Source organism: Coregonus lavaretus (genome assembly GCF_964263955.1).
Source record: "Coregonus lavaretus genome assembly, chromosome: 6".
In the NCBI taxonomy this organism is placed as follows: Eukaryota; Metazoa; Chordata; class Actinopteri; order Salmoniformes; family Salmonidae; genus Coregonus; species Coregonus lavaretus.
Window position 1 is genome coordinate 42,086,421 of NC_139993.1, and position 27,465 is coordinate 42,113,885.

Below are 27,465 nucleotides of genomic sequence, written 5' to 3' on the forward strand. Positions count from 1 at the left end.
TCAACACCTCTCCGACACCACTAGGGGCGATAAAGTCCTAGACCACTGCTATTCTACCTACAAACAAGCATACAAGGCCCTCTCTTGTTCGCCATTCGACAAATCAGATCATAACTCCGTACTCTTGCTTCCTGTTTACAAGCAGAAGCTGAAACAAGAAGTACCCGCGATTCACTCCGTTTATGAATGGTCACCAGAATCAGAGGCTAAGCCACAGGACTGCTTTGCACATGCTGATTGGAATATGTTTCGAGACTCCGCCGATAACATTGACGAGTTAGCCATCTCCGTCACCGGCTACATTAGAAAATGCATCGGCGACGTTGTACCCACGGTGAGGGTTTGCTGCTTTCTCAATCAAAAGCCCTGAATTAACACAGAGGCTGGCGCTAAACTAAAGAACAGGGCTACCGCACACAGAGCTATCGTAGAAAACCCTGAGGCTACGGCCGAGAACAGGAATAAGTAAGCTTTGACCTCCGCAGAGTCATCAAACGAGCAAAAGGACAATATAGGAATAAGGTGGAATCATATTACACAGGCTCCAACGCCCGCCACATGTGGCAGGGGCTATAGTCCATTACGGATTGCAAAAGTAGACCCAACCATGATCTGCCCAACGATGCCTCACTACCAGACGAACTCAACGCATTTTATGCATGCTTTGACAACAACAACATTGGTGTAAGGGCCGTCACCAACCCAGAGGATTAGATGATCTCGCTCTCCGAGGCCGACATGAGAAGGGTCTTTAATCAGGTCAAGACCCACAAGGCCGAGGGCCCCGACGGTATTCCAGGGCGCGTTCTCAGAGCATGAGCAGAACAGCTGGCAGGCATATTCACAGTAATTTTCAACCTCTCCTTGTCCCATTCTGTAATCCCCACATGTTTTAAGATGACCACAATCATTCCTGTTCCTAAGAACTCTAAGGCTTCATGCCACAATGACTACCACCCTGTAGCACTCACTTCTGTAATCATTACTCCTGAGTGGCGCAGTGGTCTAAGGCACTGCATCGCAGTGCTAACTGTGCCACTAGAGACTGGTTCGAATCCAGGCTCTGTCGCAGCCGGCCGTGACCGGGAGACTCATGGGCGGCGTACAATTGGCCCAGCGTCGTCCAGGGTAGGGGAGGGAATGGCCGGCAGGGATGTAGCTCAGTTGATAGAGCATGGCGTTTGCAACGCCAGGGTTGTGGGTTCGATTCCCACGGGGGGCCAGTATATATAAAAAAATATGTATTCACTAACTGTAAGTCGCTCTGGATAAGAGCGTCTGCTAAATGACTAAAATGTAATGTAAATGTAATTAAGTGTTTTGAGAGGCTGGTTATGGCACACATTAACTCCGCCACCCTAGACCCACTCCAATTTGCATACCACCCCAACAGATCCATAGACGATGCAATCTCAATTGCTCTCCACACTGCCCTCACCCACCTAGATAAGAGGAATACCTATGTGAGAATGCTGTTAATTGACTACAGCTCAGCTCAAGTTCGCTGACGACACGACGGTGGTAGGCCTGATCACCGGCGACGATGAGTCAGCCTACAGGGAGGAGGTCAGTGACCTGGCAGTGTGGTGACGGAGCAACAACCTCTCCCTCAACGTCAGCAAGACCAAGGAACTGATCGTGGACTACAGGAAACGGGGGGCGAGCACGCCCCCATCCACATCGACGGGGCGGCAGTGGAGCAGGTAGACATCAAATGGTCCAAACATACACGCAGGGTCGTGAAGAAGGAACGACAGTGCCTCTTCCCCCTCAGGAGGTTGAAAAAGTTTGGCATGGGCCCTCAAATCCTGAAAAGGTTCTACAGCTGTACCATTGAGAGCATATTGGCTGACTGCATCACTGCTTGGTATGGCATTACCACCGCCCTCGATCGCATGGACCTACAGAGGATTGGGCGGACAGCTCAGTACATCACTGGGACCGAGCTCCCTGCCATCCAGGACCTCTGAATCAAGTGGTGTGAAAAGAAGGCACGGAAAATCGTCAGACTCCAACCACCCAAGCCATAGACTATTTTCTCTGCTTCCGCATGGCAAGAGGTACCGGTGCATCAAGTCTGACACCAACAGGCTCTTGAACAGCTTCTATCCCCAAGCAATACGACTGATAAATAGCTAACAAAATAGCTACATGGACTATCTGAGTTTACCTTGTATCTTTATTGACCTTTTATTTCAATCTTTGCACTGTCTCTATGCACACTAACAGGGCCCTACACACACACACACACACACACACACTGTCACTCCAACGCACACACAAACACTCAATCCATCATTTACTCACTCACACATAATATGCACATACATTTATATTGACTCTAAGCACCCGCACACCCACTCACATACAAGCTGCTGCTACTCTGTTTATCTTATATCCTGTTGGCTAGTCCCCTTACCCCTATTTTGTACATATCCACCTCCATCACTCCAGTATCCCTGCACATGTAAATATGTTATTGGAACTGACTTTTTAAATATTTCCTGTATATCGTATGCATACTTACTTACTTTCTTGTGTATTTGTTTCTAGTAATACATTGTTATTGAATATTACATTGTTGGGTTTTGAGTTTGCAAGAAAGGCATTTCACTGTACTTGTGCATGTGACATTAAAACTTTAGGGGAGGGATGATAGGGTTAGGGGAAAATAATAAAGAAGGAAAATATCTAAAAATATATATATATTTACCCAAAAATATATGGGGGATTGGAAATGATGCAGACAATTACATTGATAGAAGCCACAATCTATCTACAATATTAAAGCTGATCTACCCCCTAAAAAACCAACTGGGCAAAAGATCAGAATTGGACTGCCTGTGTAAACGCAGCCTAAATGGTGTGTTTGTTTATCATTGTGTAATGCTTAAATCATTCCTCAGGTACAGTGTGTAATCAATTGTGTTCACAATCACAGAACAGGGAAGCTGTAAGGGATGTTTGAGTGCATCTCACAACAAATATCTGACAGCTTTAGTAATGACATGTAAAAACAGCTAGCTAGGGTTAAGAGAGGTATATCAAAGGAATACATAACCAGGTCAAATAATAGGCTTATTTTTCCCTCATCTAGGACAGAAGCAGGCATGACTCACATTGTAGAGCACGGTGGTCCAGCCCTCCATGGTGATGCACTGGAAGACGGTGAGCACAGCAAACAGGATGTTATCAAACTGGGTGATGCCATCGTTGGGGCCGATCCAGGTGTCACGGCAGGCGTACTTGTCAGGGCACTTCCTCACCCCACACGGGAACTCTGACTCAGACTTGTCCACCGTCTCATTCTCTGGCAGAGGGACAAGAGAGAATAAACTTCCTCAACTGGTTCATATTGTCCATAGTCAGAGTCCACTAAAGGATCTGTAGGCTAGGTTAAATATTGTTTTAAAGGATGCAATACAGAAATCAGTCTAACTAAACGTGTTTTTCCCATGAGAGATGGGATGACTTCAGAGAAATGTCTCAATTCTGAGAAATTACTTGCGTCTACTGGAGATGAATAAGTAGCAAAATATGATGATTATAATGTAATGCATGACTCGATCAATGAAGTGAGCAGCAGCAGCTCTCTGTGTGAAAGTCCTTTCCTGAACCCTTGTGAAAGATGACGCTAATAATATGCTATTTGATTTGTGCAATGTGTGATTATAATAAATCAGCACTCTAAAGCCAATAGGGGGTAAATAAGGTCCCCTCATACAGTGTGATCCCCACATAACCTTTATGATGACATCATCTGAAACATAACAGTATATTGGGTACTGTAGTAAAGGAATACTAGAATGTATGATATATAACTCTTTACTATAGCAAACAACTGAGACAGTCTGTAGTGTGTTCACCCATAAAATGATTAATTAATTCAAGGTTTATATAAATATGTCCATTCAATAGAAAACAATAGTCCAAACCCCATGTCTCTTCCTTATACTGTGTAACAGGAGGGGGTCGCAGTTCTGGAGCGACCCACTAGGTGTCATCCTCCGACAACCTTAGGCACCTCCTCATTCACAGTCTGGACTAATCATTATCTTATTGGTGTCACCTGTGTCTACCTGTTCACCTGTGTATTTATGCCCTCACTTCCCTGTGTTCCCTTGCTCTGTTTTCTCTGCTAGTTCTCGATGCCAAACAGTACTAATCAGTGTCTGATCGCGAGACGTATATGTTCTCCCTGTTTCATTGTTGTTTTCAGTCATAGTTAGTATCTCGTATGTTTGCTGTCAGCCTGTTTTTGGAGACCAATTTGCTCCTCCGTTATTTTGTATCCTGGTTTTGGGACCACCAGTAATGATCCTTGTTTCACCATCTCTGCCTACTGTCTTTCCTACACCGCACCTGGGTCACACCTCACACCAACCCTTACAATACTGTGTAGTTAAAAATTTACAGATGATTTGCTCTGAGAATTTAGCATGATTAGAGGGAATGGAATGTCATCACAGGCATGATCAAAAAGTGGTCACTGCTCAATAGAACTCTGTGGTGCTGCTACGCGGCAGAACGGAGCTAACTTCGAACATCAACTGACAAGCTAACTAGTGGCTACAGGTTCGTGAGTGAAAACATGGGCTTTTTCTAAATGAAATCCACTGAATACAAAACTAAATAGGGACTAAATATATATTTATTTACAAAGTTAACAGACTACATTTCTATATCCACCATCCGCGAAGACAATCTGTTCCTGTTTTCACTGTGCATTTCTGAGTCTTTCCCTTTAAATCGCCATAGAAACAGCCCCTCTCAACGTAGATTGATCACCAATATAGGCAATGAAAGCCAAGGATCTGGAGGTGAAATGATGAAGGTATCAAGTTGATTTTGATCGGTCCAACCAGTGGAAACAGCGCAGTCTAAACTAGCAACGATCACAGCAAATGAACGTTCTTATTTCATCAAAACTGTCAAGTACAAGTCTATTACGGTTATAATATTGTAGAGAACAATCTAATGATTAATTATATGTAATTTATAATGACATAGGGCAAAGACATCTATGTTTTGACATTCATTTCGTGGCACCCTCTTGAATTGCCCCATTTTTCTCTACATTGTACAGCAGTGAGTGAACACCCTACACTCTGTCAATGGAAGACATCATAGGACATTTTCATAACCAAGTCAAACTGTGAGTGATATTGAACCTTCAACAAAAGATAAGCTGAAGGTAAGGACAATCTGTTTTAAAGATGACATTTTGAGAGGACATCTAATTTCATCATCTTCTCTATCTGTGACAACGAAATTCCTATCATGTGAAAAACTGAAGGAACAAATCCCCCAGTAAGCTTGTTAAAAGCCCACACTACCTGAATAACAAATTCTGTTCAGGAGATAAACATCTGTGTGAATAGAACTGTGTAACCCACTTTACTATAACATGATCCATGCAGCGAGGCAATAACATCTACGACTTTACAATTAGTTGAGGTATTGAGCTGCTATATTGTGGGGTTTAATTACCTAGTCAGTCATGTTGGCTGTGGTTACATTTACAGGTGCAGCCAGGATTGGTACTGTGTGTTTCAGGTCTGTTGTGTAACACAGCTATTGTCAGCCTGACCACTGACAGAGAGCACTCCCAGGACGTTTGTATAGTCTTTCGTTACAGCTGAGGAAGCCTCACAGAAAATAATAATCCACTTGTTGTGTAGGCGCAGTATAAGCTTGCTGATAAATGATCAGCTTGAAGGATGTTTATGATGACTTATCCTACATGTTTACATGTAACAGAGCTAAGGATCACAGCACGATACTAACGTACTGTTGGTGTTTAAAAATATTAAATGTAGCTAGGTGTTCAATGCAAGCATAGGCTATAAGCAAAGTAAAGGTATAAATACACTGAATACAACAGATTCAACCTCATAAAGGGACACCAACTGCTACAGAACCAACCCGAATTGATATGCAGAGCAGTGTGGTCCTGGATTATTGTAGACTTGATGGCATCTCTTTAAGGCTTAGAGCTCAAAGTGCCCTTTCTCTGTCTGGGTATGTCCCAAAGGTACTCTATACCCTATCTATTCCCTGGTCAAAAGTAGTGCACTACAAAAGGAATAGGGTGGCTATTTGGGACGCATATTCTGTCTTACCCAGGATATTGGGCATGGGCAGACAGGTGTTGTGGAGCTTCCCGCTGTAGAACTCCAGGCCGATGATGGCAAACATAAGAATGGCGAAGAAGAGCAGCAGGCCGATCTGGAGCAGCGGCACCATGGCTTTCATGATGGATTTCAGGACTATCTGCAGGCCTGGTCACACACAGAAAGATAGAGAGAGAGACAACCGTCATGTGTCGTAAGTGCCAACAATGATACACAGCACAAAATAATTATAGATGGTAAGTGTGGGAACCACTTCAAGGAGATACTGTCAGCACTCTCACTTTGGCTAACACAACAGTCCCCCTAAGACATTGTTGCCTGTCCTCCTTTTGGGAGTGTGACGCTACTGCATCTGCTTGCTGCTCAGATATGGTCTGCCAACAAAAGAACTAATTAGGGACTAACTTTACAGACTCCAAAATGAGGTTAGACAGGGGTCCAGCAAACACCAGCAGAACCAGTGCAGATACCTATATGTGTACTGTATAGATCAGTGGAGGCTGGTGGGAAGAGCTTTAGGAGGATGGGCTCATCCTAATGGCTGGAATGGAATAAATGGAATGGTATCAAACACATCAAACAAATATGGAAACCACATGTTTGACTCTTCCATTTATTCCATTCCAGCCATTATAATGAGCCCATCCTCCTTTAGTTCCTCCCACCAGCCTCCACTGGTATAGATTTAGATAGGCAGAGCAGATCCATGGACACCCAGTACATCTGGTGGTGTAAGCTACTCACTTGGGATTCCAGAGACAAGTTTGAGGGGTCTGAGCACGCGGACGGCCCGCAAGGTCCGCAGGTCCACTGGGATGTTCATGTGAGCTCCCGCTGTGGCCAGAATCCTGCATATACACACACAACACACAACACAGAGATTATTATTAAATCAGTTATACACCGTTAATATTCCATTAATATTTCAAAGAGTGGTCTGAATGTAATATGTCAATGTATTGGCACTGGTGCCTCCAGATAAAGTACTTGTTGGCGGTGTATTCATCACATCAGCTCCCCAGGAAGACATGACACTTCATCATAACACAGTCTGATTATCTCTAATTAAACTATGTACCTACGCAATGCTATTAGCACAAAATTGTCTCAAAACAACACGAAACAGTCTTTCAAGGCTATTATCTTTTACAGCTTAAAATTGGTCTACACTCAAGACTATTCATGGGTATTCCTCATGGGTAATACTTGAATCTTAGAAAATTCCTGATTTTAAAACAATGAAATAGCATTGGTCAAGACTCAACACACATGATTGACAGATCAATATTGCAACGAAACGGTCCATTAGTGTAATTCTGCTCCTACTCTGTTTAGCTAACACTCAGCATCTATCCTAGCACTTCATCTCTGGGTCTTATCATCTAAGTCATCTGTCACATGTGTGCAGCTAACCACAATAGTTATGTTTTCCCATCAGACTGGAGTAAAATGAGACCAGCCATTATAGATGTGACCCAGTCAGAAGGTTCAGGAGCAGCAGGGAGGGGAAGGGGGTACTAGGGTTCAAGCAATCTGGTTTCACTGGTTCTTGTTTGTGAAAGGCACACACATGTGCATGCACGCAGACACAAATAATACGGAGTGTGAGGGTCTACACCAGGCAGTGAATGCAGGAGAAAACAAGTCTTCATTTTGGCTGCACTGCGTAGGAGGAAGGCACTGACAAATTCTATTAATGAAATGAAGACTGCAGCTCCATCAAGGCAATGTACCTTCAGGCTAGTACGCTGTAAGCTGTTAAATAGATACATGTATTATTGAATCGTATTCTTGCTGTGGCTTACATACTAAAACTCTGAATGAAAACAAGATCACTGAGTTTCAATACTTTTAGCAGTGGGCATAGAGTTTCAGCCCCCTGGATAAAATGGTGCAGTCCACAGACTGTGAGTAAGGACCCATCAGCAACTACCTGGAACACATGTGAAGCAGCTCATTATAAAATGCAAATGTTGTCCTTTCTCTGATGCGCCTCTTAATAGGAGGGAACTCATTGGAGATACAGCGCAGCAGGTAGAAGAGAGATATGGAAGGGAGGTCTATGTGTTTACTGTGTACTCCCAGGCCTGGCCCCTGGTCCTTTTCTCCTCCATCACTCCTTCCCTCCTCTCCTCCACGTGTTAGTGGCACTAGGCTGCTGTGCACACTCAGGGGGATTCAAATCACCCTCCCCCGTTTTCTCCTCACCACTCTCTCTCTAAATACACTTCCTGCGCGGCTCACTTCACACTATAATGGGAGTGATAGACAACCCGTGGTCACCCCTCTCACTGTTTTCTCCCTCATTAATTTCTGCCCTTCACCTCTCTCTGTCCAGATCCGACAGGACGCCATTATTGTGTAGTCTGTGACCGCTCTTAACACAGCAAGCAGGACTTACTGGAGAGAGATGCTAAGGCTTCGTTCCAGGAACACATTTCAAAGTAACAACCTGAGTCTGAATTCAGAGATACAGAGATTCAATGATGTGCGGCTGCAGATGATGTGTCTTCAAACAACAAAGAAGGGGGTACTTTTTTCAACATTAGCAAATTGTTATATCACTGTTTTGTCATTTTCTGTTAACACAGTGTTACACAGAAATAATACAGAGTATATTGAATATGGCACAGATCCAATTATAGCCTGAAAAGAATAGCTGCAGCTCTTTTTTTTGTGGTGAAGATTAGTCACATCTGGGGTGTCAGGACACTGGGGTGTCAGCCATTTTAATTAAGACTTGAGAGAGATTTTAAAATAGCACATCCATACAGAGACAGAAATGCTATTATTCCATCTAGGATGAGCTGAGCACAGACACACTTGAGCCTCCTCCCCTTCTCCAAATCATTACCAAGTCTGGGCTGCTCTTTAGTTGTTATGGAGACTGGGGGATCTAGGAGCTAAAAATGTAATCCCCATTTATTCTGCTGATGGACTTCCTGCTCAGGCAGACACCCTTGTGATTTGTGAGGAGCTAGCCAGGTGAGCTGTACTCTGGTCTGGTCTATATTAGTGGACAGAGAGAGTGGCCACTGGGCAGACACATGTGTAGGCTAGGTACATGAGCTTGATGATACATAGTTACAGTAGATGTGTAGCCGTCGAGTCCCATTCAACAGAAGGCATAAATAAAGTACAAAGAGAACATCTATGTTAAGCTTGGGCAATATACTGTTTACACCGTATACCGGGGTATTTTGAAATACTGACGGTATGATTTTCAATACCGTTTGCTAAGCAACAGTTTTTTGTTTGTACAGACGAAACCAGTCTGTCAAAAGTTGCTAACTCACGTCTAAATTCTCAAACTAAATACATACTGCATTTCCAACCACAAAACCTCTTTGCTTTGATTTTAAGCCTCAAAATATAATAACTTTCCTAGCTAACAGTTAAATGTTTGTTTTTGTTCTAATTCTATTTTCTATTTTCGAGGCTCCACATGTTGTCATGGAAAATATGAATGTTATTTCCAACAACCAATGAGCAACTCCGCCATAAATCCAGCTGCATATTGAGATTGCCGAAATGCCAGTCTCTTTGGCAATGACATGGAGTGGCAAGGAGTAGAATGTTAGCTAAAAAGACTGGTACCCAGACTAGAGACATTCAATCCGCTCCTGGATCAAGATCCCTGTTGCCTAAATTGTTTTGTGCGTCAAAAATAATATATATTAAAAAAATTATAGCGCCCCTTGTGTCACACACTGATTGGTTTCACCTGTCTTTGTGCTTGTCTCCACCCTCCTCCAGGTGTCGCCCATCTTCCCCATTGTCCCCTGTGCATGTATTCCTGTGTTCTCCGTTTGTCTGTTGCCAGTTAATCTTGTCTTGTCAGGACTTACCAGCGTGCTTTCCCGTCTTCCTGTTTTCTCAAGTTTCTATTTCCTAGTTTCCCCTGTTCTGACCATTCTGCCTGCCCTGACCCCGAGCCTACCTGCCATTCTGTACCTGCCTGACTCTGACCCGATTATGAACCTCTGCCTGCCCTGACCCCGAGCCTGCCTGCCGTTCTGTACCTTACTGACTCTGCCCTGGATTACGGACCTCTGCCTGCCCTTGACCTGTCTTTTGCCTGCCCCCTGTTTGGTCAATAAATATATGTGATTCTAGCTGTCTGCATCTGGGTCTTATCCTGAGTTCTGATAGTACGAACTGGCCATGACTGACCCAGCAGACTCAGACCAGCTCCACAATGCTGTCTCCCAGCAAGGAGCCACCATTGGAAGACACAAGGAGTTACTGCAATGCCTTATGGAGGGACTCCATACCCTGGCGGAACACCATGACCAGGCATTCGATACATTGCTGGAGCAATTCCGCGGATTCCCTACAAGGCAGCAACTCACACCAGTAATTCCCCAGACTCTCAGCAACCCCGCCACCAGCGGCGCTTCTTCCCAGCCTACCCCAGTGTCCCGAGAACCCCGCTTACCTCCTCCGGAGCGTTACGCTGAAGATTCTGGAACCTGCCGGGCCTTTCTCTCCCAGTGCTCCCTCGTCTTCTAGCTGCAGCCTTCTTCGTTCCCCTCGGACCGCTCGAGGATAGCGTACATCATAACGCTAATGTCCGGGAGGGCACACGCCTGGTCTACGGTGGTGTGGGAGCAACAGTCCGCCGTCTGCCTCAGTCTGGAGGAGTTCATGGCGGAAGTACGGAAGCTGTTCGAGTTGTCCGGGAGAGAGGCTGCTCGTAAACTGCTTCAGCAACGTCAAGACTCCCGTAGTGTGGCAGACTACGCAGTGGATTTTCGCATGTTGGCAGGGGAGAGTGCCTGGAACCCGGAAGCATTGTTCGACATGTTCCTTCACGGATTATCGGAGGTGATCAAAGATGAGCTTGCAGCCCGGGAGCAGCCCATGGACCTCGACTCCTTCATAGCCTTGACCATCCGGATTGATGGGCGGCTACGAGAATGTAGGAAGGAGAGGGAATCTGTTCCCTGTCGCCCTCGCTCGCCCTCGATTCCCACCTCGCCTCCAAGGAATCCCGGAAACCCCCGAAGGCATTGCCAAGAGAATCCGATGTCACCCGAGTGTTCACGGGAATCGCAGAGGGCGGTCGACTCGCCTCCTCCAGAGCCCAAGCTACTGGGAAGGGCTCGATTGTCTCCGGATTAACGTTTACGCAGACTGAACACCAGGAGCTGTCTGTATTGCGGGACTACAGGACATTATATTTCCACCTGTCCATTAAAAAGACCAGGCTCATCAGTAGGTACGAATACTCTGGTGAGCCGTATGGGGATTTTCCAATCTCCCATTACTCGCACCCCTCTCCAAGCCACCCTGTTATGGGGTGAACAGGCCAAATCACTCCGGGTGCTCATTGACTCTGGGGCCGATGAGAGCTTTATCGATGCTATCGATGCTTTATCTCCGCTCAGCCCCTCTCCATTCCCATGGACGTCAGAGTGCTGGATGGGCACTCTATTGGCAGAGTCACCCGCAATACGATTCCTATCGACCTACGAGTATCAGGAAATCACAGTGAGTGTATGCATTTCCTGCTCATCGAATCTCCCTATGTATCCGTGATTTTGGGATATTCTTGGCTCCAGAAGCACAATCCCCTGATCGACTGGGCTACTGGTGCTATCATGGGTTGGAGCCCGTTCTGCCATGCTCATTGTCTCAAGTCGGCCCAGCATGCCCAGGGACGTCTTCCTGCAGGCTTGAGAGAAGCCACGGATCTCTCTGCCATTCCCGCGGAGTACCTGGACCACCGGAAGGTCTTCAACAAGGCCTGCGCTACTTTTCTCCCTCTGCATCGACCCTACGACTGCGCCAGTAACCTTCTTCCGGGCACTACACCCCCTCGGGGGCGGCTTTACTCACTGTCGGGTCCGGAGACCAAGGCTATGGAGGAGTACATTGAGAACTCTCTCGTTGCAGGGAGTATTCGCCAATCGGCCTTCCCCGCCGGCACAGGGTTCTTCTTTGTGGAGAAGAAAGACAAAACCCTGCACCCGTGTATCGACTACAGGGGCCTCAATGACATTACGGTTAAAAAACTTTACCCTCTACCACTCATCTCCTCGGCTTTCGAACCTCTTCAGGGAGCGACCATCTTCTCTAAGTTGGACCTTCGGAACACCTACCATCTGTTTCGGATACAGGAAGGAGAAGAGTGGAAAACAGCCTTTAACACGGCTACCGGGCACTATGAGTACTTAGTTATGCCATTCGGGCTGACCAACGCTCCAGCTGTGTTCCAGGCCCTGGTCAACGATGTGCTCCGGGACATGCTGAACTGGTTCGTGTTTGTCTACCGCTACGATATCCCAGTCTTTTCCCGGTCAGCTCAAGAACATGTCCTCCACGTCCGACAAGTCCTTAAGCGTCTCCTGGAGAACCAGCTTTTCGTTAAAGCGGAGAAGTGTGAGTTCCATCGCTCCACCATCTTCTTCCTTGGATATGTTGCAGGACATATACAGCTGGATCCAGACAGGGTGAGAGCGGTGGTGGATTGGACTCAACCCACATCCAGAGTGCAGCTGCAACGTTTCCTGGGGTTTCTAACTACCGCCGCTTCATCCGGGGTTACAGCATCCTGGCTTCCCCCCTTTCAACACTCACCTCTCCTGCTGGGCCCCTGCTAAGAACATCCTGGACCCAGCCCTCATCGCTGAGTTCCACCGCCGGCACCCCAGTCAACCAAGTATGTGCCCGGGTAGGGCGCCAGGTGGCGCCCCTAGAGAGGTGGGGGTACTGTCACACCCTGATCGGTTTCACCTGTCTTTGTGCTTGTCTCCACCCCCCTCCAGTTGTCGCCCATCTTCCCCATTGTCCTCTGTGCATGTATACCTGTGTTCTCTGTTTGTCTGTTGCCAGTTCGTCTTGTCTTGTCAGGTCTTACCAGCGTGCTTTCCGTCTTCCTGTTTTCTCAAGTTTCTATTTCCTAGTTTCCCCCGTTCTGACCATTCTGCCTTCCCTGACCCCGAGCCTACCTGCCGTTCTGTACCTGCCTGACTCTGACCCGATTACGAACCTCTGCCTGCCCTGACCCCGAGCCTGCCTGCCGTTCTGTACCTTACTGACTCTGCCCTGGATTATGGACCTCTGCCTGCCCTTGACCTGTCTTTTGCCTGCCCCCTGTTTGGTCAATAAACATCTGTGGTTATAGCTGCCTGCATCTGGGTCTTACCCTGAGTTCTGATACCTTGTGTGCAAGGGGCGCTATAATACCATGTATTATAATACCGTATAACCCGGTATGGTACAGAAACAGTATGACAGTATGAAAATCTGGATACCGGACAAACCTTATCTATATGGATGGTTCACATTACTACAATTGAATATTTCATTCAGCAAATACAATTTACGCAACAAAATTCAAAGGCAACAGTGTTTTTTAAGTTTTCAGCCTGGGAGCATAATGCGGCATGTTAAAACCCTGTGAGGAGTGAGGACACTGTGGGAGGCTTCAGAATGAATGGATGCTATCTCTTTGTGCCAGAAAGCAGAGCGGTGTGGGAGTCCCTCAGCAGCACAAAGCCTGGGTAAGGACAATCCACTGTCACTGGTACAACTGCATGCCAGGGAACAATCTATTGTCACTGGTTTTACTGCATCATGCCAGGAAATAAAAGCTGTTCACTTTTAACACCACCTGGGCTGCAGCATTCACACTCATTACTGATCTATTCATCTCCATTTCTGATAATGATCTGCTGGTGTTGACAGCGTGACACATTTTCAACTGTAAATCCACAGACAAGAAACAACAATAATACTTCACTTGACAGTGACATAAGTCATAATGCAATCAATATCATGACATGATTGACACCTGTCATTAACTTTATGTCAAATGACAGACAGCTGTCATTTCTCGAGGGCAAATCTAGGTTAGGAAGTTTTCTAACTGACTACTTTGATAGGGAGGACATGGAGTTCAGCTGCGTCATTGAAGTCTTTGCTTTTGACAGATCGCTGTAACTAAGGTCTACCTTTGTGCCTTCACCATTTCTACAAGACACCTTTTATGTGTTTGCCCATGATGGTGTGTCTGTGTGCAGCGTGCTGCGGCCCTTTTATAGCCTGAGATAGAGACAACAAACCCTGTCTGTCTCAGTCAGTCACCCTGACCCCGGGCTGTTGTCATGGTAACACACTACCCACACCAGTCACAACAGGCCTCCATCAATCCTCAGTATATATTACAATATCCAAATACAATGGCCTGTTTCTGACTCACATGGCAAGACTATGGTGACCATGGTGATTAAATAAGGTGGTGGGGACTTTCAACGACATAAGCCATCACCAGTTATACATATGGACCATTAAGACACATGGCCAAATGTTAGCCAGCCCTCTGTACTGTGTATATGCACCTATATATGTTGACCACAGCCAATGCAGTGTGTTATTTACCACTCCATAACCTGTCTACTATACAGTACAGAGAGAGAGAGCGTTGTGCTTTGATGGGGGCTCGTCTCACACCAACCCTGCTCTGTTGCTCTGTGTCTTATGAATCATTCACTCACCACCAGATCTATTATTCATCTTGGCTAAAGAGCAAACACTTAGCTAATTGTCTCACATCCAATACAGAGAACCAGTGATAGACACCCAAGGATAGAGAGACAACAGAGAGAGACGCAGAAGTGTCAATGATGGCACTTCGATTTCATATGAATAACTGGAGCTTGCAGATAACTTCCAAACACTGTGCTAAGCCTTGAGCATTGATTCACGGGGGATTTCATAAGAGCTCATTACCATGTACTTGATAAAGACAAAGTGCATCTAGACATCTTGTTATCTGCTTGCTCACATATTCATCACTTAGTTTTGTGGCCCCTATTAATTCTACTTTACATTATTTGATAGTATAATATTTTTACTACTGATACACTACATGACCAAAAGTATGTGGACACCTGCTTGTCGAACATCTCGAACAATCACGGGCATTAATATGGAGTTGGTCCCCCCTTTGCTGCTGTAACAGCCTCCACTCTTCTGGGAAGGCTTTCCACCAGATGTTGGAACATTGCCGTGGGGACTTGCTTCCATTCGGCCACAACAGCATTAGTGAGGTTGGGCACTGATGTTGGGCGATTAGGCCTGGCTCGCAGTCGGTGTTCCAATTCATCACAAAGGTGTTCGATGGGGTTGAAGTCAGAGCTCTGTGCAGGCCAGTCAAGGTCTTCCACACCGATCTCGACACACCATTTCTGTATGGACCTCGCTTTGTGCACAGGGGCATTGTCATGCTGAAACAGGAAAGGGCCTTTCCCAAACTGTTGCCACAAAGTTGGAATGACAGAATTGTCTAGAATGTCATTGTATGCTGTAGCGTTAAGATTTCCCTTCACTGGAACTAAGGGGCCTAGCCCCAACCATGACAAACAGCCCCAGACCATTATTCCTCATCCACCAAACTTTACAGTTGGCACTATGCATTGGGGCAGGTAGCATTCTCCTGGCATCCGCCAAACCCAGATTCGTCCGTCGGACTGCCAGATTGTGAGGCGTGATTCATCACTCCAGAGAACGTGTTTCCACTGCTCCAGAGTCCAATGGCGGCGAGCTTTATACCACTTTACACCACAATAAAAATTGAAACTGAAACACAGTGTGCTAAATAAATTATGTTGCTCTATGTATTTATAGTATACCAGAGAACCTTGACACATGACAGTTTCTAAGCACAATACTGTATTTGGAAGATAATTCTCTCGATGGCAGTCATCTGCTGTGAAAAATAGCTTATGTTACACCAGGATGCCAGGATGAAATCATGTTTTCTCAAAAATGGAATTCTCAGGCATCTGACATCAATGGTTACTGTATCACCTAGTAGCCTACAATACTGAACCGAAAGTCTCTACAATATTACACTCCATATTGACCCAGCAGCGTGAGTTAATGCCTAGTCTCTTCCTTCATTACATAACTACCACATGCAGACTTCAAAGACTTCATTCATCATCTCTGATGGTAAAGATTTCTCCACATCTGTCTGTATCTCCATGCATCACAGGCATGCCCTAGCCCGGCCTCACCTCTGTATCCTTTGCTTGAATCTCCCATTGGACCAGAGGGCCTGAGCTAACTGTATACTACAACTACAGGCCCTAATGACACTACATTAAAAATGAAAGTTGAAGCTGAGTTCAGTAGTTTTTTTTGTATTGACCCAGCTTGTGGGCACTTTTTATATGTGTGGGAACTGGATCCACACCCAGGGATGCCAGCCCTTTCAGACAGTCCAGGAGTGGGCAGCTATCAAAGGCCATGATGTGTGTGTAGCAGGAGGGAACCTGTACCTTTTTTTATATTTTTTTATTTCACCTTTATTTAACCAGGTAGGCCAGTTGAGAACAAGTTCTCATTTACAACTGCGACCTGGCGAAGATAAAGCAAAGCAGTGCGATAAAAACAACAACACAGAGTTACATATGGGGTAAATGAAACATAAAGTCAAAAATACAATAGAAAATATATATACAGTGTGTGCGAATGTAGTAAGTTATGGAGGTAAGGCAATAAATAGGCCATAGTGCAAAATAGTTACAATTTCGTATTAACACTGGAATGATAGATGTGCAAAAGATGATGTGCAAATAGAGATACTGGGGTGCAAATTAGCAAAAATAAATAACAATATGGGGATGAGGTAGTTGGGTGGGCTAATTTCAGAATGGCTGTGTACAGGTGCAGTGATCGGTAAGCGGCTCTGACAACTGACGCTTAAAGTTAGTGAGGGAGGTAAGAGTCTCCAGCTTCAGAGATTTTTGCAGTTCGTTCCAGTCATTGGCAGCAGAGAACTGGAAGGAATGGCGGCCAAAAGAGGTGTTGACTTTGGGGAGGACCAGTGAGATATACCTGCTGGAGCGCAGACTACGGGTGGGTGCTGCTATGGTGACCAGTGAGCTAAGATAAGACGGGGATTTGCCTAGAAGTGATTTATAGATGACCTGGAGCCAGTGGGTTTGGCGACGAATATGTAGTGAGGGCCAGCCAACAAGAGCGTACAGGTCACAATGGTGGGTAGTATATGGGGCTTTGGTGACAAAACGGATGGCACTGTGATAGACTACATCCGATTTGCTGAGTAGAGTATTGGAGGCTATTTTGTAAATGACATCGCCGAAGTCAAGGATCGGTAGGATAGTCAGTTTTACGAGGGCATGTTTGGCAGCATGAGTGAAGGAGGCTTTGTTGTGAAAGAGGAAGCCGATTCTAGATCTAACTTTTGATTGGAGATGCTTAATGTGAGTCTGGAAGGAGAGTTTACAGTCTAACCAGACACCTAGGTATTTGTAGTTGTCCACATACTCTAGGTCAGACCCGCCGAGAGTAGTGATTCTATTCGGGTGGGCGGGTGCAAGCAGCGTTCGGTTGAAGAGCATGCATTTAGTTTTACTAGTGATTAAGAGCAGTTGGAGGCTACGGAAGGAGTGTTGTATGGCGTTGAAGCTCGTTTGGAGGTTTGTTAACACAGTGTCCAATGAAGGGCCAGATGTATACAAAATGGTGTCGTCCGCATAGAATGGATCCGAGCGTCACCAGCAGCAAGAGCGACATCCCTGTGGCACCCCCATAGAGACTGCCAGAGGTCCAGACAACAGGCCCTCCGATTTGACACATTGAACTCTATCTGAGAAGTAGTTGGTGAACCAGGCAAGGCAGTAATTTGAGAAACCAAGGCTATTTAGTCTGCCAATAAGAATGCGGTGGTTGACAGAGTCGAAAGCCTTGGCCAGGTCGATGAAGACGGCTGCACAGTACTGTCTTTTATCGATCACGGTTATAATATCGTTTAGGACCTTGAGCGTGGCTGAGGTGCACCCATGACCAGCTCGGAAACCAGATTACATAGCGGAGAAGGTACGGTGGGATTCGAAATGGTCGGTGATCTGTTTGTTAACTTGGCTTTCAAATACTTTCGAAAGGCAGGGCAGGATGGATATAGGTCTGTAACAGTTTGGATCTAGAGTGTCACCCCCTTTGAAGAGGGGGGATGACCGCGGCAGCTTTCTGGGGATCTCAGACATTACGAAAGAGAGGTTGAACAGGCTAGTAATAGGGGTTGTGACAATTTCGGCGGCTAATTTTAGAAAGAAAGGGTCCAAATTGTCTAGCCCAGCTGATTTGTAGGGGTCCAGATTTTTCAGCTCTTTCAGAACATCAGCTGTCTGAATTTGTGTGAAGGAGAAGCGGGGGGGGGGGGGGGGGGGGGGGGGGGGGGCATGGGCAAGTTGCAGCGGAGGGTGCAGAGCTGGTGGCCGGGGTAGTGGTAGCCAGGTGGAAAGCATGGCCAGCCGTAGCAAAATGTTTTTTAAATTCTCGATTATTGTAGATCTATCGGTGGTGACAGTGTTTCCTAGCCTCAGTGCAGTGGGCAATTGGGAAGAGGTGTTCTTATTCTCCATGGACTTTACAGTGTCCCAAAACTTTTTGGAGTTAGTGCTACAGGATGCAAATTTCTGTTTGAAAAAGCTAGCCTTTGCTTTCCTAACTGATTGTGTATATTGGTTCCTGACTTCCCTGAAAAGTTGCATATCTCGGGGGCTGTTCGATGCTAATGCAGTATGCCACAGGATGTTTTTGTGCTGGTCAAGGGCAGTCAAGTCTGAGGAGAACCAGGGGCTATATATGTTCTTAGTTCTGAATTTTTTGAATGGGGCATGCTTATTTAAGATTGAGAGGAAAGCACTTTTAAAGAACAACAAGGCATCCTCTACTGACAGAATGAGGTCAATATCCATCCAGGATACCCGGGCCAGGTATATTAGAAAGGCCTGCTCACTAAAGTGTTTTAGGGAGCGTTTGAAAGTGATGAGGGGTGGTCGTTTGACCGCGGACCCATTACGGACGCAGGCAATAAGGCAGTGATCGCTGAGATCCTGGTTGAAGACAGCGGAGTAGTATTTAGAGGGTAAATTTGTCAGGATGATAGCTATGAGGGTGCCCATGTTTACAGATTTAGGGTTGTACCTGGTAGGTTCCTTGATATTTTGTGTGAGATTGAGGGCATCTAGTTTAGATTGTAGGTTGGCCGGGGTGTTAAGCATATCCCAGTTTAGGTCACCAAGCAGTATGAACTCTGAGGATAGATGGGGGGAAATCAGTTCACATATGGTGTCCAGGGCACAGCTCGGGGCTGAGGGGGGTCTGTAGCAAGTGGCAACAGTGAGAGATTTATTTATGGAAAGGTGGATTTTTAGAAGTAGATGCTCAAACTGTTTGGGCACAGACCTGGATAGTATGATAGAGCTCTGCAGGCTATCTCTACAGTAGATTGCAACCCCACCCCCTTTGGGAGTTCTATCGAGACTGAAAATGTTGTAGTTGGGGATGGACATTTCTGAATTTTTGGTGGCCTTCCTAAGCCAGGATTCAGACACTGCTAGAACATCAGGGTTGGCGGAGTGTGCTAACGCAGTGAATAACTCAAACTTAGGGAGGAGGCTTCTGATGTTAACGTGCAAGAAACCAATGCTTTTACGGTTACAGAAGTCAACAAATGATAACGCCTGGGGAGTAGGAGTGATACTGGGGGCCTGGGTCTGGGATAACCTCTACATCACCAGAGGAACAGAGGAGGAGTAGAATAAGGATACGGCTAAAGGCTTTAAGAACTGGTCTTCTAGTGCGTTGGGTACAGAGAATAAAAGGGGCAGATTTCCGGGCGTTGTAGAATAGATTCAGTGCATTATGTACAGACAAGGTTAAGGAAGGATATGAGTACAGTGGAGGTAAACCTAAGTGTTGGGTAACGATGAAAGAGATAGCATCACTGGAGGCACCGATTGAGTCGGTCTCCGCGTGAATGGGGGGTGGGACAAAGGAGCTATCTAAGGCAGGTTGAGCTGGACTGGGGGCTCTACAGTGAAATAGTACAATAAGAAAGGCATTTTGACATGGGAGAGAGGCATAAAGCAATCACAGGTGTTATTCGAGAGAGCTAAGACAACAGCTGGTAATGGCGACAAAGTTTGGGCTGAGGCTAAACATAAACAGGATGCGGTACCGTATAAAGGAACAGTCCAGCAGGCATCAGCTGTATAGCTGATTTATCATAAGGTCCAGTGAACAGCAATAGGAGAGTTCGGAGGTAGTTTGGGGGCTGCTACAGCACTGGCGAGCAAGAGGCACGGCTTGCGTGTGCTAGCAGGCCGGGGCTAGCAGATGGATCTTCGTGGTCGACGTCGTAACGGGAAGCCTGTTGAAACCACATCAGACGATTTCGTCGGCAGACCAGTCGTGTTGGATCGGCGGGGCTCTGTGTCAACACTAGGAGGTCCCGTCCGGTTGACAGCGAGGTAGATAGCCTGGAGATGGGCCTGGCTCGAGGCTAGCTCAAGGCTAACTGGCGCTTGCTAAGAGGCAATGGTAATTAGCCACCGACAACAGACATTCGGTTGCAGCTAGCTAGTTGCGATGATCCGGCGCTAGGGTCCGGTGATTCCGGCAGAAAATCCGATATGCTCTGGGTCGATAGCACGCTGTGCAGACTGGCCGACAAATTGTCCAGGCTAGAGCTAGAGCTGGCTGGTGGGTAGTGCAGGCCACGGACAATGGTGAAGACGCTAACGGTGGCTAGTAGCAAGTAGCTAGCTAGCTGGCTACCACAGCCATTCGGTTGCAGCTAGACTAGTTTCAGCTTAAGGTTCTTGATAAAAGTTATAAAGAAATAATAGAATCCTTTCCACGTTGGGTGAGGCGGGTTGCAGGAAAGTATATTTAGTTAAAGAATGAAAAGTAAAAAAGTAAAATTGAGAAATGTATACAAAATAGACAAAAAACTAAAAGAACTGGCTATTTACACAAGGACACTACAGAAAACACGACCGCACTGCTACGCCATCCCTGTGCTAAGGAAGGCCCATTTGATTTCAGTGTCTCCAAACCAAACACTTTGGTCAAACACAGGTACAGCCAATAATGAGAAATTGTACTCTTCGTAGAGAGGAGTTAGAGAAGGCATCCTACAGAAGTGAAAAAGCAATTTCACCAAAATGGGCCATTTGAAGCTCCCTGAGGACAATTTCAGCAAATACCCTGTGTCCCAGTGAAACAATGTGACTCCAAAACAATTACAAAACACATTTCTACAGGAAAAGGGAGAATTGTTAGTTACCTTAACATTGCTTTCCCCACAAACCCACACCACAGGGAACCAAACCACAGGGTGATCATTTGTGCTGCTATAGATATTAATTATCCTTGGCAGATGCCAGCTGTCTTTGTTTGTCTGATCAAGAGGTAAATAGAAAGACAAACAGTAGAACAGATATACAGTAGAGACATCTGGTTTCTTTTCAGCTGGATACAAATGTAATAACCCAAAGCGTGTTAACGTTGCAGAAGTTAACACTACATGATTCCAGTGTTGTCACTTGAAAGCACAGGGTATATTTAAGCAATAAGGCCCAAGGGGTTGTGGTATTTGGCCAAGTTGCTTCGGACCTAAGAACAACCCTTAGCTGTGATATATTGGCCATATCCCACAAACCCCTGAGGAGCCTTATTGCTATTACAAACTGGTTACCAACATAATTAGAACAGTCAAAAGTAAATGTTTGTCATACCCGTGGTATATGGTCTGATATACCACGGCTTTCAGCCAATCAGCATTCAGGCCTCGAACCACCCGTTTTATAATAGCCTAGAAGTCTTCTGAGAGTTACAACATGGCTGGATATTTTTTATGTTAACCACTGATTCCAGATGGGAAACAGAAAGGTCAATGTCAATATACTGGTTATATCTATTCTAGTTCAGGGCACTACAGCCTTTAGAGGGGACCCTACAGAGACTGAGCAAAGACGAGAGGAGGATAATTCAATACTGTATGTGGTTAATCTGCCTTCACCTTTCTCTCTGGGGATACAGTATAAACTGATTTAGGTCAAAGAGCAGAGGACAGAAACAGGGACCTTTGACATCCAGATCATTGTCAAATATCTGTAAGAGGGGCTTGTTTGTATCATGCTGTAATATAGAGAAGCAGTACAGAGAACCAGACCCTTTCTCTCCCTCCTACTGAACACAACTGACCTAGAGAAGTAAATGTTCTCTCCATTATACAAAACTTGAATAATGCCTCAAGTCTGTGGAAGTGGCCTATCTCTTTCACAAATATAGCAAACTTTGACACTTTAACAGCAATTGACCAAACCTTTACCAAGTAATAATGTACACTACTCTAAAAATCATAACTGCTTCATCTGATTTGAAAAGCTTTCCAGTCAGCTTGTGTAGAGAGGAGCAGACAGCTCTCTAAAATCTCTCCCTGTGTCTCTCCCACTCATCCTCTCTTTGAAGCACAGCAGCAAGTGCTCACCGTGGGTACTTGACCATGTGATTACCATTCACTAGACAAATCCTAAATAAGAGATAAAACATGTTCACTCTACTACCTACTCTAACACAATTCATAATGTTGTTGAGTGAAGTTAAAACAGTCCACACAAAAACTACATAAAGGGGTCAATAATACTCATTCTGTCTACAAATAATTATTTACTCCTTGGTCCAGTTAGATGTCCCAAAGCATTACGTGAAACCTCCAAACAGAGTCTATTGACATCCTGTCCTTGATGGTCAGACCAGACCAGGGGGACATAGTGGAGGGTCGCCATGATCACTGCTCCAGGAGACACAAACTCCCCCGCCTTGTCCATACTCATCAATGGATCACACAGCAGATGGACACTTGAGACTGTGTGTGTGTGCGCACGCGCGCGTGTGTGTGTGCATGTGTACGAGCATATATGGGGGCGTGGGCGTGTGTGCGTGACGGCTGGATGGTGTAAGCATGCGCCTGCCCCTTGGCTTGGAACACCACCGTGATCATCACCAGTCAACCCTAAAAAGGAGACAGCCAGACAGGAGGAGGATAGAAGATGTCACAGACAGACACGATACTGAGACAGATACTGTGACTCAGGACTGCCGGTAAAACACCCAACCTATTGACCATAGCAGCCCGAACACAGACCAACACTGCCAGGGATCCTCTCTTAGGTTCAGTAAAGCAGTGCCTCTGGCCAGCCCATTCTAGGGCCACACTGTCACAGAACACCCTCCCTTACATCAGCCCTGTGATAATAATACTGTGTGAACAGATCAGCACAGCACCACAATCACATGGTGAAGAGAACCAGCAGACTGAATATCTGATTAACACAATCACTCCTTCATGGAGCTGTGACCAGACACAGTCAAAGCACAGTCAGCCCTCACCTGTGAAATCCTCCTGCTCACTCCCTAAATGTGACACTAACCACGGGCTCCCAATCCTTACTCCTCATCCCCTCATTACGGCTCTGTCAGCTCTGTCAGTGCCAGTTTCTCTGCTGATGCTGTGACCGGAGGGAAACTGAGAAAATCTCCCATTAGGAGCTTATTAAAAATAGCTGCTGGGCTATAAAGCCCAGGAAGAACAATGGGCCTGCTAGCTGTGACAGCTGTCTGTCCTGTCTGTCCTGTCTGTCTGTCTGTCTGTCCTGTCTGTGTGGACACCCCCGCACCGTCCCACTCCGTCACATCCTCTCCTCTCCTCTCCTCTCCTCTCCTCTCCTCTCCTCTCCTCTCCTCTCCTCTCCTCTCCTCTCCTCTCCTCTCCTCTCCTCTCAGACACAGCTGTAAATACTGCCTGGAGCCAGGGATTGAATTCCCCCACTTTTCAAAGCTCTGCCATAGACATGTCTCAGTCTGCAGCACAGGTCATAAGTCAGCACTGATACATAGCCAGATCTGGATGGAGGTGAAGCAGGTCCAAATCATTAATGTCACAATCTCCCTGAAGACAGAGGAACAAAGCTGCGACTAGAGTTTAAAACAAACAAGCTAGCTGGGTTTTCTTGAGGGCTTGAACGCAGCCCACGACACGGTTAGCCATTGTGGCTGGGACCGCGGATTGTCCTGGGCTTGTGGCTGTCTAGATCCCTGCTGTTTGTTGTTGTTTTCAATCTTCCCTGCGACCTGCCCTGTCTGGAACTGCAAGGAGAAACAGCGTAACCTACGTTGCTAGCTACCATGACAAAGACCAAAGCCGGCGGGAGTACCGTTGGGGACAGTGGTGTCTCTCTATCACAGGTGAATTCTACAAGCAGTTGTTGCAACAACAACAAAATACCTTCAAGTGTTTTGTCCAAATACAGGTGGAGTCAACTAATAAAAGAATGGATGACCTGACCAGAGAGGTCCAGGACCTGAAGAACAGTTTGCAGATCCCCCAGGGTCAGTTCAATGAGTTTAAACAGCAGAATGGCAAGATGAAAGCAATCTGTAAGTCATTGAGAGAGTACATCAGTTCTGTATGTGAATCCATGATAACAATGACGGAGAAATCAGATTATCTCGAGGGACAATCAAGGCGGAACAACATGGTTGTGGACGGATTGTAGAATCTCCACATGAGACCTGGACGGAGTCTGAGAATAAAGTGAGGGAAATGATCTCAGGGAAACTGAAGATGGACCACAGGAAGATTGAGGTGGAGCGTGCCCACAGAACTGGAAAACCCACCACCGGCCCAGGTGACAGGCCCAGGCCCATAGTGGTCAAGTTCCCGAGGTTCAAGGACAATGTAGCTGTTCTGGAAAGAGCCAAGAACTTGAGAGGAACGTCTATCTTCCTCAATGAGGACTATCCTGAAGCTGTGTGCCAGAATAGGAAATAATTTATCCCAGCCATGAAAGCTGCCAGAGCGCGTGGGGACATTGCTTACATCCGCTATGACAGGCTCATTGTCCACCCTCCCTCCCAAAAGCCTGGATGGGATGAGAGAGCCAAGCCTATAGGTTCATAGCTTCAACTCTGCAGCATACACACATACTTACACACACCAACTGATTAATGGACTGCTGAATGTATATTTCTTTCTCTTGCTTTGTTTGCTCTTTTCCATATTATGTCTATATCTGATAAGCTACCCAGGAAAGGGCTGAAAATAGCCCATATTAATATATGTAGCCTTAGAAATTAGGTTAATGAAATCAATAACTTGCTAACATTAGATAACATTCATATATTAGCCATTTCTGAGACTCACTTAGATAATTCATTTGATGAAACAGCATTAGCAATAAAATGATATAACATCTATAGATGAGAAAGGAATGCTTATGGGGGAGGTGTTTCTATATATATCCAGCGCCATATCCCTGTAATGCTTAGAGAAGATCTTATGTCAAGTGTTATTGAAGTGTTGTGGTTGCAGGTTCACTTGGCACATCTAAACCCTTTTCTTTTGGGGTGTTGCTATAGGCCACCAAGTGCTAACAGTCAGTATCTAAATAATATGTGTGAAATGCTTGACAGTGTATGTGAGAGGTCTACTTTCTTGGGGATCTGAATATTGACTGGTTTTCATCAAGCTGTCCACTCAAGAGGAAGCTTCTCATTGTAACCAGTGCCTGTAATCTGTTTCAGGTTATTAATAAACCTACCAGGGTGTTTACAAACACTACAAGAACAAGATCATCCACATGTATTGATCACATTTTTACTAATACTGTAGAACTTTGTTCTAAAGCTGTATCCATACCCATTGGATGCAGTGATCACAACATAGTGGCTATATCCAGGAAAGCCAAAGTTCCAAAAGCTGGGCTTAAAATAGTGTATAAGAGATCATACAAAATATTTTGCTGTGACTCTTACATGGATTTATGTCAAAAATATTTGTTGGTCTGATGTGATTAATAAGGAGCATCCAGACGCTGCACTTGATGAATTTATGAAATTGCTTCTTCCAATTATTGATAAACATGCACCTGTTAAGAAACTGACTGTTAGAACTGTTAAGGCTCCATGGATTGATGAGCAATTGAAAAATGGTACGGTTGAAAGAGATGGGGTGAAAGGAGTGGCTGCACATCTGACTGGCTGACTTACTGCAAATTGAGAAATTATGTGACTAAACTCAACAAAAAGAAGAAGAAACCGTATTATGAAGCTAAGATCAATGATATAAAGAATGATGGAAAATGAAATTATGGGCAGAAAGACAAATTCAACTCCATCTTTCATCGAATCAGATGGCTTATTCATCACAAAACCATTTGATGTTGCCAAATATTTTAATGATTACTTCATTGGCAAAGTGGACAAACTTAGGCAGGAAATGTCACCAACGAACAGTGAGCCATCGTACACATGCATAAAAAAACAAATAATGAAAGAAAAGCTTTGCAAGTTTGAATTTTGTAAAGTTAGTGTGGGAGAGGTGAAAACATTATTGTTATCGAACAATAATGACAAACCTCCTGGCATTGACAACTTAGATGGAAAGCTACTGAGGATGGTATCTGACTATAGACCCTCCTATCTGTCATATCTTTAACCTCTACGGGATCGGTGTCCTGTATTTGGGACGGTTGAGCTAACATGCGCTAATGTGATTAGCATGACTGTTGTAAGTAACAGCAAACTTTCCAGGACATAGACATATCTTATATGGGCAGAAAGCTTAAATTCTTGTTAATCTAACTGCACTGTCCAATTTACAGTAGCTATTACAGTGAATAAATACCATGCTATTGTTTGAGGAGAGTGCACAACAACAAAAAACGTATCACGGCAACTGGTTTGATACATTCACCTCTGAAGTTAAATAATGTACTTACATTCAGTAATTTTGCTCTGATTTCTCATCCTGAGGTTCCCAGAGATAAAATGTAGCATAGTTTTGTTTGATAACATCCATTTTTATATTCAAATGTAGGAACTGGGTTCTATAGTTTAAACCCTTGCTGTCTCTGGCTCCACACCCACCCCGCCCGGCCATCTAGATGTGTGAAAATTAGTGTATAAGTTAATGATCCATAATGTATGACATTCCTGGGAGTGTGTAAACTTACATTTTGTATTACCATATCATTGTTGTATGTTCTCTATAGTTAAATACTTGAAAATTTATGAATTGACCAATTCGGCACATTTGAGCAGATTTGATACAAAATAGTCCAGTATTGCAATGCTTCACTGGATCAATCTGAAACTTTGCACACACACACAATCTAAATTACACCTAAACTGCAATATTATATTGTGGCCTTTCTCTTGCATTTCAAAGATGATAAAAAAATAAAAAATAAACACGTTGTTTTGTTTTTGTATGATCTTTTACCAGATCTAATGTGTTATATTCTCCTACATTAATTTCACATTTCCACAAACTTCAAAGTGTTTCCTTTAAAATGGTATCAAGAATATGCATATCCTTGCTTCAGGTCCTGACCTACAGGCAGTTAGATTTGGGTATGTCATTTTAGGTGAAAATTGGAAATAAGGGTCCGATCCTTAACAGGTTAATCTGAGCCTAGAGGAAAGTCTTTGTCCTCAGGCCTGG

General features: G+C 45.2%; 1 protein-coding gene across 1 annotated transcript in view; it reads right to left on the reverse strand.

Moving 5' to 3' along the window:
- The window catches only part of LOC311131293 (voltage-dependent R-type calcium channel subunit alpha-1E-like), a gene marked incomplete at both ends in the record, with an annotated part of 137,178 nt that overhangs the window by 54,462 nt on the left and 55,251 nt on the right, over window positions 1-27,465 (reverse strand). Inside the window, 3 exons of the mRNA XM_084164190.1 lie at window positions 3,120-3,310; window positions 6,123-6,281; window positions 6,879-6,982. Of these exons, the coding sequence (XP_084020316.1) occupies window positions 3,120-3,310; window positions 6,123-6,281; window positions 6,879-6,982 (454 nt within the window). The remainder of the gene's footprint in view (window positions 1-3,119; window positions 3,311-6,122; window positions 6,282-6,878; window positions 6,983-27,465) is intronic.